General features: G+C 30.8%; 1 protein-coding gene and 1 pseudogene across 2 annotated transcripts; both read left to right on the forward strand.

Annotated features, from left to right (window-relative positions):
• Positions 1 to 2,633: 2,633 nt before the first annotated feature.
• On the forward strand, positions 2,634 to 6,032 carry LOC109802111 (nascent polypeptide-associated complex subunit alpha-like protein 1; annotated as a pseudogene). The gene is made up of 4 exons (XR_014433634.1): positions 2,634 to 2,776; positions 3,414 to 3,504; positions 5,294 to 5,424; positions 5,529 to 6,032. The product of XR_014433634.1 is annotated as a nascent polypeptide-associated complex subunit alpha-like protein 1 (transcript).
• A 1,956-nt stretch (positions 6,033 to 7,988) lies between these two features.
• Positions 7,989 to 13,658, forward strand: LOC109802680 (uncharacterized). The gene has a single exon (XM_083073256.1). It carries the CDS (start codon positions 11,011 to 11,013, stop codon positions 11,776 to 11,778), a length of 768 nt encoding a protein of 255 aa, XP_082929382.1. The 5' UTR covers positions 7,989 to 11,010; the 3' UTR covers positions 11,779 to 13,658.
• Positions 13,659 to 18,635: the final 4,977 nt, after the last annotated feature.

An 18,635-nucleotide genomic window follows, 5' to 3' on the forward strand; every position in this document is an offset into this window, starting at 1 on the left:
GCTCTTCAAAAACTAATTGTTGAGAGTTTTCAACCTTGTATCGTCTTTCGTCTTCTTCAAATATAGAAAATGAATGTTGGAGTATTGATGATTATATTAAATGTTTTTCACTGATTTGTCATTTTGATAAGATAAAACAATTTGTTTATCTTATTTTTGTTCAAAACAAACCCAAACACGCCTTTACACAAAGTAGGTGAACCTTATATATTGACATTTCAGCGAGCTTTCTTGATAAGCTTTTAATTTTATTAAGATAATTGATTTCACACATTTAATTGCTACAAAAGACTTGGATGCATAATAACATATATTTAATTAAAGTGCTATGTTTTTGTTCATTGTCTAATTGGACGATCCTATTTTGTTTTTAAATTAAGTAAAACATTCTATACCGTATGGTGCCGAACAGGACGAGCAATCCGAACGCTTTGTGTACCCGAACACGCCGAGTACCCGACACCGCCGACCCCACACGAACGTACGGAACTTATCGGTACGGTCGGCCAAGGTCAACGTCATTACCGGCTTAATTACAAGTAAATTAATTAGCATAAACTTCGGATCAGTCCCCTAATTTCCCGGGGCCCAACCCATAATCACGGCCCAACACGAACACCTATAAATAGAACTCCTAAGAGGTACGTAACTACTTTTGACCTACCGCATTTATTACGCCGAGAACTTACTTGAGCGTTGGAGTGTCTTTGCAGGCACCCCCACTCTCGCTTCGGACCGCCCGGATTGAACGAGAAGACCGAGACCTAAGACCAGACCTACTACAACAAGGATAATTGGAGTATGTATCCTAACACAGAAACACATTCAATGTTATAAAATTTAATAGTTTGTTTATTTAATCAAAACATAATTTAGGGTCTTAATCATACTCTGTTCTAATATATATGTATGTATATTTGAATCTATATTCCATAGTAGAAAAGTAGATGAAATTGATAATGATCTATAACATTTGTAAATTATGATATATTTAATTTAAATATTGTATTTGATGCCTAGTTTTGAATTCATTGAAAGTAGAATTGCATCGTGAATTTTGATATAAATTTTTTGTGTTTTAAATCATATTCGAAGTTTGGGATTTGTTAGATAGAAGTTAAAATTATTTAATTGGTATCGAGAATCTAGAATTTTTTACCCCAGTCAATATAATATGTAAATTTGATGATGTAAATAAATATGTATGCAATTGTCAATCAATATGAGTTGCAAATATATAATTTCCAAATTAGAAAAAAATTAAAAATCCAACCCCAAAATTATTTTTTATTATCACAAAATGGAGGATTAAATAGAATGAAAGATAAGGATAAGAAAGAAAAAAATAAAGAAAAGTTAATAAATATGATAAATGTCATGAGTAAATCACAGGATTAATAAATATGATAAATGTTGTGAGTAAATTATATGACAAAAGTTGCATTAATGCAAGAAAGAATCGATTATGATAGCAAACTAATTGATAATTAACTCTTTACTTTTTCACTTATTTTTTAATTCTAAAATAATATTTATCTTTTTCATTTCTTTTGAAAATTGTTATATTTTTGGCTTAATTACATTTGTTCTCACTCTTTTTTCATAATTATGCGAATTTTACTACTAAAATTTTAAAATTACTTATTTTATTTTTAAAATTTTATATATTTTATCAATGATGAGTTAATCATCCAACACAAACTATTGAGCGACACCTTTGACATGTTGATATCTAATGTATGACAATAAGAGTTGATAAATATGTGCATATAAATTTAGAAAACATACCTAAAAATTTGAATGCCCTTTAATTATATCTTCATTTTAGGTGGCTTTTATGGTTGGCAATGGGTTTTAATCGGGTTAAAGTTGAACCCAATTTGAGGTATATAAATTAAAGTCAAAGTGTGAGGGTTTAAGGCAGTGTTTAAAAATTCGGATCGAACCGATCAGTCGGATCAGTTGGACCGAAAATTGATGGTCCAGACAGTTTAAATTTTAAGTTGGATCGGTTGTCTACCTGTTTCAAATCGAATTGAACCGGTTAATTTTCCGGTTCAACCGGTGAATCGGTGGGTCAAACCGGTTCAATTACTTTTTTCTTATTTTTTTTTAAAAAAAATTTAAGGGACCATAAACCACAAAAATAATAATGAAAATTGAATCTCTTAATGGAAGAACAAAGATTCTTATTAAATATAACAATGACTACTTATTCTAATGTATTTGTTTATAACATATACAACTTAAATAACTTTTATAGTATATTATTAATTTTAAATTATATATTTAATAATATAATATTTATGTAAATATTACATATATTATTTTGTGATATCAATTGCAAGTATATTATATATGTATATATTATTTATATTTTTAATTTGTATTAATATACAGTTTAACATGTAATTTTTTTTATATTTTTTTATAAAATAAAAAATAATTTTAAATAAGATAGAAAATTTAAAATTTAAAATAAAATATGAATTTATTAAAATTTATAAGTATAAAATATATTTAATATAAATATTTTTTAATAAAAATAAATAAAAATTAAGTTATGCGATTTAATTAATAATTCACTAGTTTAACCTTTGACCTAGTGACACAAGTACTTTAACCGGTTCCCATTTAAAACTATGATTTAAGGTTTAAGGTTGTTGGTTGGATACAGTGCAGCAGAACAGAATCAATTTTTTGACACTAAATCGCTATGACTGCTCAGACCCAAGAGGAGCTTCTTGCCACACACCTCGAACAACAGAAGATCCACGTAATCCACATCTCTTCTGAAACTCTCTCTCTATTTTTTTTTAACCTTTTGTGTGTTTTTACTTAAATTGATTGAGTTTTATTGAGTGCAATGTTTTTCATCAATTAACTGTTTTAGGGTTTTGTGGCCTGTGTGTGGACTCTTAAGGACTATTGGTAGTGGGATACTTTTTAGGGTTTTTAGTTTTGCGTTTAATTCGAGAACATTGGGGTTTTAGATAGCTTTGTATCTTCTATGCAGTTTGCGTCATGTGTTTCTTCATTGGATATTCGATCAGTAACTTGAGATGTGGAAGAGAGGGTAAGTTTCTAAGTTTTTAATTGGGTCAAAAGCTGAGCTTTTTCCATGGAATCAAGTGAAAAAGAGTTTAATTTCAAATCAAACGTAGGTGAAGAACTCAACCTTTAGAAGAAAAAAAAACACTTAACAATAATTTTTATTCTTAACCTTAATTGATTTTAGCCTGTTTGAATAAACTTTTCCATGAACATTTTCAGGAGAAGAAAATAAAAAGAGAAAATGAAACAAACTTTTTCAAATGCTAAAATTAGTTTATGTATAAGTTAATTTTTAGAATGACTTACTTTTTGCTCTGTTTTCTAGTGTTTTGAACTTATGAATAATATATCTTATGTAGCATGATGAGCCTGTAGTCGAGGATGATGATGATGATGAGGAAGAAGATGATGATGACTACGACGATGAAGAGGATGATGACCATGCCGAAGGTAAGTTGGTTAATGAAATTAAAGGAAGAATGCTATTGATTTTCTTCGCTTTCATGCTTGCATTTGGCAGGGGTTTAGTAGCATCCTCTGATAATTTGGTTGGACTTATTTTGTTAAGTGAAAAGAATGCACATGATCAATAAGATTAATTTTGGTCTCTGTCAATTCATTTCCTTTTTATTTGGAGCCTTGGTCTACAAGGTGTTAGTCATCATGGTTTGCGAAGTTGTTAAATAATGTTTTTGATTAAAACTTTCATTATCAAGAATGTGAAAAAAAAAAATTGTTTCCTATATAAGCTATATAAAATTGGAATTAATGTGATCATTCACGTAATTTAATGGTGCAAATTGAATATTGGGGAACCTCGAGACAAGTACACTTGGCTACATTTTACCATTTTTTTTTAATTTTATTTTTTAAACTTATATATACCTGTTAAGGTCACTCGAAAACCATATGACTCGAAAAGGGTATTTGTGAAAGCTACTCGAAACGAAGATAAAGGTCAACACCTACCAGGATCGTATTAGGAGCCTTAATTGTTCGCGCTCGAAATGTGGTCAAATAGAATTGGTCGAATCGAACAGAGAAATGCTCGAAAAATAGATAAAGGAGGTTACTAGAAGTTTCCTAAAAGGGTTGAGGAGTCAAAACAGAGCAGTTATTGGAAAGTGAATCGAAAAGATAAAAAACATGTGGGATGCACGGTTATGAGAAGTTATATGTCAGACCACGTAATGAGAACGTAGTGGATAACGATTATTTTCCAATAACACAATTAACTGCCCTTGATTAGTTCTATAAATATGCAAGGGATGGTAATTTACAGAGGTTGGAAAACTCATACTTGAACTGAACTCTCGAGCACTCTCCGCCTGCGCATATGACTTTCGTGAAGGAATTGTTTTTGGGTATGACTACTTCTCGACCACTTTTCTTTTCTCATTTTAGGATTAGAATTAGTGTAGTTTCCTTTTGTTAATCACATAGTTTAGTTGCATAATTATGCTTCAGCATTTCAATTGTAATTCTATGCAAGTGAACCATGATCTGTATTGCTAATATACGTGTTGTTCATTCTGTGCATTTGAATATTTACATACATGAACATTATTGCTTGATAATAATTAATGAATATTTAGAGACAAGCAATCATTAAAACTTTCTACTCTGTCTCTTTCTTGCATTACATTTCATAAGTTCGTAAAAACATTAAATACCTAAATTGAAACACTTCCTGCGCTAGTTCGAGTAAAAAGAATCCGTAAAACTAATTCTACCGTAAACAATACCATATACATATAAATCGTGTCAGGAATTTTGAACTTAAATCACAATAATTACATATATTGTAGCTTTTTATTATCTATACAATGATTCGTGCTCATATTTAGAAGATTGATTATCTCAGTTGATTTAAGATTTGCAATTTGCATTGTGTTAGTTTTAATTTACTGGTTTTATAAATTATAATTCTTCTTGTGTTTTGTGAGTTTAAAAATTTGTTGTATGGGTCTTCTAGTTGTATTTTATGTATCCCATGTCATGTCTGTGCTTTCCAGGATTGTTCTGTAATTAGACCAGCGTAGAGGGTTATAATAAATCATTCTAAAGAATAGGTTGGATGGAATTCAGATGCTTGTTTTATATGGTATCGGAATATAAATGAAAATGCATGGAGACCATGAAGAGCCTATGTTAATATTGTTATTTTCTCTTTACATGAACTGAAGCTAAAATAAGAGGTCCAATTCATAATCTCATTTGCATGTGTGTTCTATTGCAGGACTAGAAGGTGATGCATCTGGTAGGTCGAAGCAGACCAGAAGTGAAAAGAAGAGTCGCAAGGCAATGCTTAAACTTGGAATGAGACCTGTCACTGGTGTCAGCCGAGTGACAGTCAAGAAGAGCAAGAATGTTAGCATTTGACTCATCTTTTTTACTTTTTCACTATGAGTATTCATTTCTCAGGTCTATTTTGTTTTGGTCAAAATTGAAAATTTGGACTTTTGTTTGATCAGATCCTGTTTGTTATCTCAAAACCAGACGTTTTCAATTCAAGGCTCCTAATACAAGCAATGTGGGATTGAAGGCTGAATCATCTGCTATTGGTCAAGATGATGAGGAAGTGGATGAGACTGGTGTAGATCCAAAGGATATAGAGTTGGTGATGACTCAAGCTGGTGAGACTGCTGCCATTATGGAGCTAACTAATTGATTCAATTTGGAATGTGTAGCTATTTTTCTTTGTTGATCGAAATTTTTGCTCTCCTTTAAGTGTGGGGTTTATTGAAAACTAGTGTTACGGTTCATGACGGGTTGCAAGGGAGGAATTTTTTTTACTTTTAATCAATGATAATTAAACTTAATATTAAGATTTACAATTCATGATCTTTCAACAAGCTGAAGTAGACTTTACTGGTAAGTGGTACCAATGACAGATTTAACAAAGGTTGGAAGAAAGAAATATGTTTTTCTAATGTACTATTTTTCCTTATTTTATATGTGGACGTTTTTAATTTTTATTTTATTACTTGTAAAATTTTCATTGTTGGTACAAAAATTGTACAATTTGACAGTAAAGATAGAATATAAGATGCAAGTTTTAAGTATGATCTTTGATAAGTTAATTTTTGTGTCGATTTTTTGGTAAAGTCTGATGTCAAGCATAATCAATCTATTTAAGTTTAAATGAGTAATATTCCTTAATTTACTACTTTTTTATTGGCTGATGTCATATGAGTGTCTTATATATTAGGATGTATTTTTTTTTTCTTTTTTGTTTTACTTTTACATTTTTTGAAGTATAAAAAAGGGATAGAATCTAAGAAGTCACATAAATTATCTATATTTATAGACCAACTCTAGTGAGTTGATGAGTTGCTAAATTTATGTCCCCTATAATGAGATGAATATGTATTAAGTACTCTTTTGGACATTTAATTTTGAACGTATTTTGTATATCACTTTTGAAATTGAATTTCTAAATAATATTCAATTCATTTTAAAAATAAAGTTTTTTAATTACTCTTTCAAATTTTTAATTCTGAAATGTACTAAACACACTTTTAATTTTATTTTTTTTGAATTTCAAATTAAATATCTAGAAGTGATTACATATATGTATATATATATATATATATATATATATATATTAAATTTTAATGGTAGGGGTGATTTTAAGCTTAATTTGATTTGGTGATCCAATTAATATGATTTAAATTTAAATTCATTTATCAAATGGGATTTGGTTGATAGACATTTTTTTTAACTCAACCTTAATTATGTCAGTGGTGATTTTTTTAATTAACTTAAGGAGATGTGAATTAACTCAGTCACTTCATTTCTATTCTAAACTATTTTAATTCAAGACAATATTATTTTGGCTATTTGTGAAATTTTTAATATGTAAGAATATCATTTTGAAAAAATTGTCCTATGATAAAATTTAATAAATTCAACTTAATAACCAAATTAAACCATGATCAAGTTTTTGTTTGTTTAAAATGAACCTAACTCATTTCTTATGGTATTCCCCCACCTCTAATCTAATTTTGTGTTTCTTTGTCTGTCAAGCTATATAAGATCAAAATTTATGCCTCATTTCACACATTATATGGCATAATCTTAGAAATTAGTTAATTAAAATATATTCTACATCAATTTGTCTTTCAAAAAACTGCACAGTTTTCCACTTACGCTATGTTTTAACTCATTCTGTTCCAAAAAGGCAAAAACCCATCTAGCTAATTTTATCTTCCTGCTTTATTTACCCATTTCTGTACCCAAAAAGTGAGGACAAGAAGATTCCATTTTTAAAAAAAATATATCTTGATGGAAAAGAAACCAGATTTTGAGGATGAAAGATACTGGCTCTCATTTTGTTTTGCTTTTTGTGCTTTATATATATTCACATATCCCTTCCTTCACCCCAACGCATAACCACATTACATCATTCAAATCACCCTTTTTATCTTCACCCAATTGGCTTTATCTTAAAAATTGCAAAGCTTTTCTAATAACTTGTATTCTTTCATCTTTTCACTTTTTTTTTTTTTGCTCTTCTTTTTTCTTTCTTCGCCCGGACCCGGACCAATCACAAACCTCACGTAGAAGAGGAGTTATCAGAAAAAAAAAAAAAAATTACTCTATCCTTCTCCGTTTCTTAATTATCAATGAGTAATTACGATATTGAATTTGATTTCATTAAATAAAGTTTTAAATTTGAATTTTGTGTATGAAAAATACATATTTAAGATAAAAAAAACATTTAAGGTGATCTAGTTAAGTCTCCCGACAGATATTAATCATTAACAAAATTGAATTATATTTTATACCATTAATATAATTATAAAAAAAAACACACATTTCTTAATTTGCAATATTACACAATTTTGAATAGATTGATCTAACAAACAAAAATAGGCTCATTATACTTGCACCTTTTTTTTTATTAACTCTTTACATCCCCTCTTATTTTTTTCTTTATATTTTAAAAATTAGTTTTTGAAATGTGAGAATATATTTCGAGACCTAAATTCTTACAGATACTGATCTGACATTCAGTATCTATTAGGAATGATCTGGTGAGAGAAACAAAAGGGTACCTTTTTGTGGCCCAAAACTTGGTTTCAATCGGGCAAATTCAGAAGAGAAAGAGATAAGATCTTAAATTATTTTTTCACCAAAAAAAAAAAAAAAAGTCTTAAATTATTGTGAATGCATGGGTCATCCAAAGAAACAATTATCGCGAGTGGAGCTTCTGCGTCATTGCGAGCTGTGTCATTGTCTAGGCGTTATGCAGAGATGCCTTTGACTTTCTTTATCATCTTTAATTTTGACATTTTGGAAATTTCTATTATCTCAACAATCACACTCTCTTTCTCATAATTCAATCCTACAAATACACAATTTATGGAAGCGTGTCAAACAAAGAAATTAAATTGGTCCATCCCATGTTTAGTCATTAATTTAATGTACTTTAAACTCATAACTATTTTATATTATAGTCTAAAATAATATTCAAAAACTTCGAATGACTAATTTAGTGTTATATATATATATATATATATATATATTGGTAGTGGTTTTTTTCTTCTATATATTTTGGTTATTTAAAATAAATATTTACTCAACCTTAGTCCACATTCAGTAGGCCCTACCCTGAAGATTTTGTTTGAATTTGAACTATAGTTTCTGCAGAGATCTACTGCATGAACAGAGAAAACTACAAGAAGCATCACACTGAAAAAAAAAAAATTGATTTCAAAATAAACCAATAAGAAAGAGGTTCTGAATATGCAAATTGCTTTCGTAATGCCAAAATTTTTTAAAAAATAAATAAATCATTTTCATGTTTTATGTTATCATAGAAGAAAAAAAACGAGTTACTTTGACCAAATCTAATATTAATATGTTTAATAATAAGATCCTCAATTCCTCATGCCTAAGTAAGTTTATGTACATGTAGCCAAAGATGTTGTACTTCAATAGCGATTTAATTTTTATGTGAGAAGCATTATTTGATGTTTGATTTCAAGTCTACATATTTATTTAACTTAATTATAAAAAATAAAAATAAAAAGTCTTTATATTTCTTTTATAACCAACGTACAAAACAAGGAAACAGAATTGGTGTATATAAATGCATGTAATGAACACATCGTAAATATCTTCGACCAAAACCCTACATACTAAGGGATTGAAGATAAAACCTAGTACATAATATATATATTATATTAAACACACAAACATCTATTTTACTACATGAGAACATTTTTAAGAGTTTTTAATTTGATGAGATATTTTTTTAAAAAATTTCTTATCTAAATTGACTTTAATTTATCATAAATAGAAATTGAGGTGGAGTATTTTGTCTGAATGAATGAAAGGGATGCGAGATTAAGCAAAAAAAATTGAAAGTATAATGGATTGAAGCTAATTAAGAAATAAAGCAACCCCTCTTTTGTGGAGTTGCATATTTCCAAATGGAAATAAGAATTGAATAAAGAGTAGCATCATAGCATGAGGTGAAGGCAAGCACGTTAAAACAGCTAGCTAGAGAGAATTGATGGATACATGAAGGACGCGAAACACATCTTTTTCTATCAACGTCACCACTTAATGAAGTTGACATGGTTGGTGACGTCCAAACAGAGAATAAGATAGATAGATCTCAGACGTGGCTCCAAAGGAGAGGCCTTCGACATGCCCACATGGGCTTCCACCATAAGACATAAGTGCTTCCCAAAACTGTAATATTTTAATGCCGTGTTTGTTTCGGTTTCTCTCTTTCTTTTCTTTTCAAGTCAATGCCTCACCCACACAAACAAATCTTATGAATTATCATCTATATATATTATATACCCACTTCTCAAAAATTATATATATTATGAAAATTACATACATTTCTTCTATATAAATTTTGGTCAATCGGATTGAATAATGGGAAATATCGTATTTAGTTGAGTCAAACATTGGATTCTTTATATCATAAAATATACGATCTGATATACGTTAAATTATAAATTATATAGATAAGAATCAAACGTCATACGTACGTATACCTTAGCTGGCTAGCCATACTTGCATTTGGATTTTTTTAATATATTATTCACTCTTTGATAAACTTTATAGTCTTTTAACAGAGAACGGACTTTAAGCTATTGCTTTAATTTATTACTTAAGAATATAAGGGATTATTTATTACCACCACTGCTTCAATACAGTGAGATTCACTTCACAAAGGGCCAACCACTTGTATCACAGTATTGATTTCTTTGGTTAAGTTTATTCGTAAGCACTTTCAAAAGAGTAAAATAAAAAAAAGTGAAATAATTTTTTTATAAATTAAAATTAGTTTATTTGTAAATTAATCTGTAAAAATTCTCTCTTATTATTAGTTTCTTCAAAAATCTTACTTTTAACATATGTATAAATTAATTTTAATTATTTTAATATATATTAACTATTTATAGTACACTCTAATATTATTGAAATAAAAAAAAATACACCTTAATTGCATCTTTCAACTTCAAAAATTGTTGGTTAGATTTTGAAAGTTCAAATAAATTAAAAAACAAAATACAAAAAATCCCTTAATATTCCTCTACAAAGAAAACCCTTTCCGTGATGCATGCTAAATGTGACTTATTATAATATCTGTTAGACGTATATTTAGTTTCTTATTTATAGCTAATTTGTTTTCCAATTTTAGTCAAATTATACTCTGTATAATGTTTGAATTATACTTTGTATAATGTGTATATAAACAGATGATTCTAATGGAATGGATCAAGGAATTATTCTCTTTTATAGTATCAAATTTCTTAGGGAAAGATCCTTCACCTTTTCTCTGACTTCCGCTCACAGCCCTAGCGCCGTTCTGCCCTGCTTCTTTATGTTCTTCATCCTCCTATCAACCTCCATATCTGACTCAAAATCTTCCTTTCACCTACTCTCGTTGTATCTAACATCAGGAACCATGTTCTCATCACTCTTGAGATGGAAAACGTGCAATACATGACATGGGCGAAACTATTCAAAATTCATGCACGATCTCATAAAGTAATTGATCATATTATTCCTCCAGCGAAAGGCAAGGAGAAAGTTCCTCAGACAGAGGAGGAGAAAGAACTATGGTCGACCCTTGACGCTACCGTTCTTCAGTGGATTTACGTCACTATTTCTCATGATCTTTTACATACCATTCTTGAACCTGACACCATGGCAATGGAGGCTTGGAATAGATTGCGTGACATATTCCAGGATAACAAACACTCTCGTGCCGTCACCCTTGAGTATGACTTCACTCACACAAACATGGAAGATTTTCCAAATGTCTCTGCATATTGTCAACATCTCAAATCTCTGTCGGATCAACTCAAGAATGTCATTTTTCCTATCGACAACAACAGACTTGTTCTTCAACTAGTCTCTGGTCTCACCGAGCCCTACAACAGTGTGGCCACCCTTATTCGCCAAAGTGATCCCTTGCCCCAATTTTATCAAGCCCGTTCGATGCTCACTTTTGAAGAGGCCGGCCTTGCCAAAAAGTTAGCACAGAACTCGTCATCCGCCATGATTGCTTGTGACTCGGATAGCTCTCCTGATGTTTTTGATTATCCCTCTTCGAACCGCAATAATGGTGGGAAGAGGAGCCAAAATTGCAACAATAACCGTCGCAATAATGGTGGTCGTGGCGGCGGAAAGGGCGGCACCAGCCGTGGAGGTATAATCAGAGGTAGCAATAGTCGTGGTGGTGGACAGTAGCAAGCCAGTCAGCAAGCTCCGGCCAATGTCCTATGGCCTGGCGGAAAACCGTGGCCTTGGCAGTGGATGGCTCTGTTATACCTCCTTGTCCGTACCCTTCTAATTCATGGGCCAGGCCCAAATTTGGACAGCAGCAGCGTCAACAGCCTAGTGTACTTGGTCCCAAACCTCCACAAGCCTACACCGCAGCACCAACTCCAACAGACATAAAAGCCGCAATGCAAACTCTTGGCATCAGTCCTCCGGCTGCAAATTGGTACATGGACATTGGTGCTACTTCTCACATGAAATCCACACAAGGTAACCTCGCGTCTTATTTTAATATGAGCAACAAACATGGTATAATTGTTGGTAACGATCATTCAATTCCAATTCATGGCTATGGTCACACCAAATTGTCTTTCCCATGTCCTCCCTTAATATTAAACAATGTCCTTCATGCTCCTCAACTTTTAAAAACTTGGTGTCAGTTAGAAAGTTTACAACTGATAACTCTGTTTCTGTTGAATTTGATCCCTTTGGATTTTCTGTGAAGGATTTTCAGACGGGAAAGCCGGTAATGAGGTGTGAGAGTCGGGGCGAGCTTTATCCCATCACCAAGCCTACAAATCCATATACATTTGCTGCCGTAGCACCATCTCTTTGGCATGACCGTTTGGGTCACCCGGGAGCCCCTGTTTTGACCTTCCTTAGGAAGAATAAATTGATTAAATGTAATCAAATTAATGATTCTCGTATTTGTCATTCATGTCCTCTTGGAAAACATGTTAAGTTGTCATTTTATGCTTCAAATTCTTGCACTATTATGCCATTTGATATTATCCATAGTGATCTTTGGACGTCACCTGTTTTGAGTTCATCGGGTCATAAATATTATGTCTTGTTTGTGGATGATTATTCTAAATTTTTGTGGACATTTCCTTTATCGCAAAAATCACAAACTTATTCCATATTTTTGAATTTCAAATCCCTCATCCGAACTCAATTTGAACGAGACATGAAAAATATAGAGTGTGATAATGGCACAGAATTTGATAATGGGCCTTTTTGGGAATTTTGTAAAGCTAATGGTATTTCTTTTCATTTTTCATGTCCTCATACATCCCTTCAAAATGGGAAAGCTGAAAGACAAATCCGTACAATCAACAACATTGTTCGTACCTTATTGGCCCATGCTTCTCTTCCCTCTTCTTTTTGGCATCACGCTTTGCAAATGGCAACATACCTTCTCAATATTCTTCCTCACAAGTTATTAAACTATCAATCTCCTCTCTGAATCCTTTATCAAAAGGACCCATCTTATTCTCATCTTCGGGTGTTTATGTTATCCTCTCATTCCTTCTACAACCATAAACAAACTTCAACCTCGATCTACTTCTTGTGTTTTTTTGGGGTATCCTCCGAATCATCGTGGGTACAAATGCTTTGATTTATCATCTCAAAAAATCATCATTAGCCGTCACGCAATATTTGATGAGACGCAATTTCCCTTTGCACAGTTACATACTCCTCAAAATCACACTTATGAGTTTTTAGACAATGGATCATCTCCCTACATGGTCTATCATTTCTCTACTCAAACAAGACCACAAGCTACTCCCTTACCCAACTTGCTAGAGCCTATTTCGCCGGATCCAGCAAATGACTTGCCCAACCAGCAACAAAGCCTTCCCATGCCGACTAGGCCGAGCCCCTCCACCCCACCTCCTCTCCTACCCATCTCTCTTCCTCGCCCAACTCCAAGCTCACATCCAAGCCCACCAAAAAGGCTTGTTACCAGAAGCCAACATGGGATTTATAAGCCTAAAAAGTCTTTCACTCTTCTTACCTCTGTGTCTAAGGGGGGTGTATTGGTTTAAAATTTCGTAGGATTTTAAAAGACTTTTTTTGAGTAAAAAAGTTCATTGGTATTCGATCAAGATTTTATGTCACTTAAAAACAATCTAGTGGTATTCAATCTGGATTTTCAAGATTTTTTAAAGAGTCCATTAAAATCTACTGGTATTCATTTGAGATTTTTTACAACTTAAAAACAATCCATTGGTATTAAAAAATATAAGGATTTTAAAGGATTCTTGGGTGAGAGGGATTTTGAAGGACTTTCTAGTGTTATCTATAAATACCAGATTCATAAAACAATCTCATCCAAACCCATCGGATTTTGAAGGATTGTTTGAAGTGATTTTTCAAGTGTTTCAAGAATTTTCAACTGAGTGTTTCATCTTCTTTTTTTCTATGCTCCTGTCTTCTCTATTTTTCCTCTACTAATAATACTACACTATTGTTCATTTCTCATATATAATATTGTAGTATTGTTCTCATCTCATTCCCCTATTTTGTGAAACTCTGATATGTAAATGATAGTGTCATTGACTTGCTCTATTTTTCTGTTCGTTCTCTTTAATTGACTTGCTTTATTTTATTCTATGTAGTTGAATTTGTTCCTTTATATAACACAAAAAAATGCTTGAAATTTTAACTTTTAAGTGGTAATTTTTTTTATAACACACGTCAATAAAAGAAAAAGGTAAAAGATGAAATTGATATCATAATCTATACAATATATATATATATATATATATATATATATATATATAAGATGAATTTGTTAGGGTTTCTGTGAGTAGAATGAGATGAAAATGGATCTTTGTTGGGGGAAGAACCCTCTCAGAATAAAAACTGCGAACTCTCTCCTTCACTTGAATTTGTTACTCTTATCCCTCCTTCTTTTATGACTCAACAATTATTTTATTTTTTACTATAAATTTTTCTTTTTATTTTTATATTATGAAATTAAGATTTTTTTTATATTTTAAAAAAAGAAAATTAACATAGGACATTGCAGTATCTAATTTTTTAGGGTTTGGGACTTATGCCTTCATTAGCTTATTTTAAAAAAAAGGAAATATTGTTAAAATATTTGTTAGAATAATTTACATTTATAAATATCGTTAAAAATTATCCTATAATATATAACTAAAATAATATATATATATATATATATATATATATATATATATATATATTCTATATCTAAATACTTCTGTTTATATAAAAAAATTATATATCTAAATATTTTCTCAGTATTTGATTTTTTTATATAAAAAATTATCTTATGTTTCTATATTTCCGTTTTTACATGTTTTTTTTATAATGACTGAAGTATTTGATCTATTTGGATAGCCAAGATATATTCGATCTTGTATGATTGGTGTGCTTCTAAAAATAATAATATAATTTTATTGATTTTGTCTCTTATCCATAATTATTTATATAACTAGTTTCCAACATATATTGTTTTAGTAATTCAAATGGGAGATTCACAAGGAAATAATAAAGAAAAAGGAAAAGAGAAAGAAAATTATGAAGCTTGGACCAAGGAGGATTCCGATGAATTGTTACAATTGATAGTGAATGTTATAAAAAGAGGATAGGATATTATGGAGAATTATTATTATTATTTATCTAGATATTATTGTTTTTTTATTATTATTTTTATCTTTGACTCTTTTTAAATTTGAATATGAATTTTTTTTTAAATCTTATCAAATGTCAAAACTCTACAAAATCCCACAAAATCCATTAAAATCCTGATTTAAAAGTCTTGCAGAATCCATTAAAATCCTGATTTTAAGTCTTGTAGAATCCTGCAAAATCTTAAAAGTCATGAAAATCCTGCAAAGTCTTTTAAAATTTCCAGGATTTTTTTAAACTAAAAAATTCCTTTAAAATCCTAATCCAATACACCCCCCTAAGTCCTCACTACCTCGTAACCCTGTATCTGCTCTTTGTGACCCAAATTGAAAAAAGGCTATGGATGATGAATATGATGCTCTTATTAATAATAAGACGTGGGAGTTGGTGCCCCGTCCACCTAATGTTAATGTAATTCGGCCTATGTGGATTTTTTCTCATAAAGACAAATCTGATGGTTCTTTTGAGAGGCATAAAGCCCGTCTTGTAGGTGATGGTAAAACTCAACAGGTTGGCGTGGATTGTGGTGAAACATTTAGTCCGGTGATCAAACCAGCAACTATTTGCATAGTTCTTAGTTTGGCTCTTTCTAAAGCTTGGTTTATTCATCAACTTGACGTAAAAAATGCATTCTTACATGGAGAACTCAAGGAAATTGTTTACATGCATCAACCTTTGGGATTTCGGGACCCTGATCGACCTAATCATGTGTGTTTGCCTCGGAAGCACGGATACGCATATTTCTATTCCGTATCCGTATCGAATACGTTTTGATACGCCTAGGATACATATCTCAAACGTATCTAGAATGATTTTGTTAAAAAAAGAAAAAAAGAAAAAATATTTTGCAGATTTATTGTTATACGACTCCATTGATCAAAAATCAAACATAAATAAGCAAGAAAATAAAGAAATTTGAGACAAAGAATACAGAAATATTTTGCAGATGTGTTGATGTGTTGCAGCCAAACACCAGAGTTTCCGAGCACCAGACCCACTCAAACACTAGAGTTTCCGAGCAGCGAGTACCAGACCCACTCATCCAGGTAAAAATTATCACCCCGTTTCTTCATTATTCTTCCCCTAGGGTTTTTGCAGTGAGTGAGAAGGGGACTGGGCAGTGAGTCCCGTGTCTTCGTGCGCAGTGAGTCTCTTCTGCAGCGTGCGCAGTTATGTCTTTTGCGGGGACTGGGTAGTGGGCACCTTTTTCTTTTTTGAATGACAAGGTTTTTATTTTCTTTTTATTTAAATTGTAAAAGGGGTTAATATAAAATTATAATTTTATGATGATTTTATAATTATTAAAAATATAATTATTCTTGCAGTTGCAGCTTTACACATTTAGAATAATTACTTACTGTTTTTTTACATTTAATTTTATGATTTATTTAAAAAGTTTTTAACTTTATGTAAATTGTAAATTAATAATAATTATAATTTTTTAATTCTTTTTTAGCATCTCTAAAATAGTAAAATGTATAAAAAAATTGTAACAATTAGCAATTTAACATAGATATACTTTTTTATAGTTTATACTTTTATGATTTAGAGTGATTAAAATTTTTAAGTTGTATAATTTATTTAAAAATTATCAATTTAACATAGATATACTTTTTTTTTGCAGAAGCATAAAAATTATTTATTTATAATGTCAACAGCAAATGCTTCTAGTTCTGATTCTAATATCAATTCTAAAATTCCAAGTAAGTTCGTTTCTGATGATGTTGTACAAGATGATCATGCTCTTCTTTGGTGTTATTTTAACATATTAGATAAAAATTCAGAAGGGGAGGAAATAAGAGTTGGTCTTGTAATTTTTGTCAAAAGGTTTACAAAAGTTCTTATTCAAGAGTTAAAGCTCATTTGTTGAGGATTTATGAAACTGAAATTTCTGTGTGTGCAAGTGTAAATGATCAATATTTGGTTGAATTGAAATCAATTGTTGAATTGGCTGAAAATAAAGTGAAACCTAAGCATGTCCCATTGCCTACAGAGAAAATGCATAAGAGTTCTTTATTGAAAAAGAGAAAATTTGGTCCTTTGGAGAAAGCATTTAATTTAGAAAATAGAGATAATCTCAAAGCTCTTATTGCTAGAATGTTTTATTCTTCTGGATTGCCCTTCAACCTTGCCAGAAATTCCTATTATGTGAATTCTTATTCATTTACTGCAAATCACATGCTTAATGGTTTTCTCCCTCCTGGATACAATGCCTTGAGGACAACTCTCTTACAACAAGAGAAGGCACATGTTGAGAGGTTGCTTAAACCTATTAAATCGACTTGGAATGCAAAAGGTGTTAGCATAGTATCTGATGGATGGACAGATGTCCAAAGAAGACCTTTAATTAATTTTATGGCTACAAGTGAAGGGGGTCCAATATTTTTAAAAGCTATTAATGCTTCTGATGAGATTAAAAACAAACATTATATGGCTGATAAGATGATAGAAGTTATAAAAGAAGTAGGAGAACAAAATGTTGTTCAAATTATAATAGATAATGCTCCTGTATGCAACGGTGCTAAAATGATTGTTGAAATTTCTTTTCCTAATTTTTTTTGGAATCCTTGTGTTGTTCACACATTGAACCTTGCGTTGAAGAATATATGTGCTTCCAAAAACATTGAAAGGAATGAGGTAGCTTATGCTGAATGTAATTGGATTACTCAAGTTGTTTATGATGTTTCTTTTGTTAGGAACTTTATCATGAATCACTCAATGAGATTGGCAATTTTTAATCACTTTTCACCTCTAAAATTGTTTGCTATAGCTGAAACACGCTTTGCATCTATTCTAGTGATGTTAAAGAGATTTAAACTTTTGAAAGGTGTTTTGCAATCGATGGTTATTAGTGAAGAATAGAATTCTTATAGAGAAGATGATGTGGGTAAGGCCCAAGCTGCAAAAGAATTTATTTTGAATGATGTGTGGTGGGACAAAATTACATATATTCTTAATTTCACCGAGCCTATTTATAGTATGCTTAGAGCTTGTGACATAGATAGTCCCACGCTTCATTTGGTCTATGAGATGTGGGATAGTATGATAGAAAAAGTAAAGACGTCTATATATAGATATGAAGGAAAAGAGTTAAATGATACATCAACATTTTATGAAGTTATTTATTCTATACTAATTGATAGGTGGACTAAGAGTTGCACCCCTTTCCACTGCATGGCTCACTCTTTGAATCCTAGGTAAAATTAGCCTATTAAATAATTATTTGTTTTTAGTATTTATTTATAAATAATTTGATAGTTACTAAATTTTATTTATTTATTAATTTTTTTTATTTATTCGCAGGTACTACAGTGATGAATGGCTTCAAGAGGCTCAAAATAGAATTTCCCCACATGAGGATGAAGAAATTTCTATGGAAAGAA

This window comes from Cajanus cajan, chromosome 4 (assembly GCF_000230855.2).
Source record: "Cajanus cajan strain Asha chromosome 4, NIPB_CcT2T_4, whole genome shotgun sequence".
NCBI lineage: Eukaryota > Viridiplantae > Streptophyta > Magnoliopsida > Fabales > Fabaceae > Cajanus > Cajanus cajan.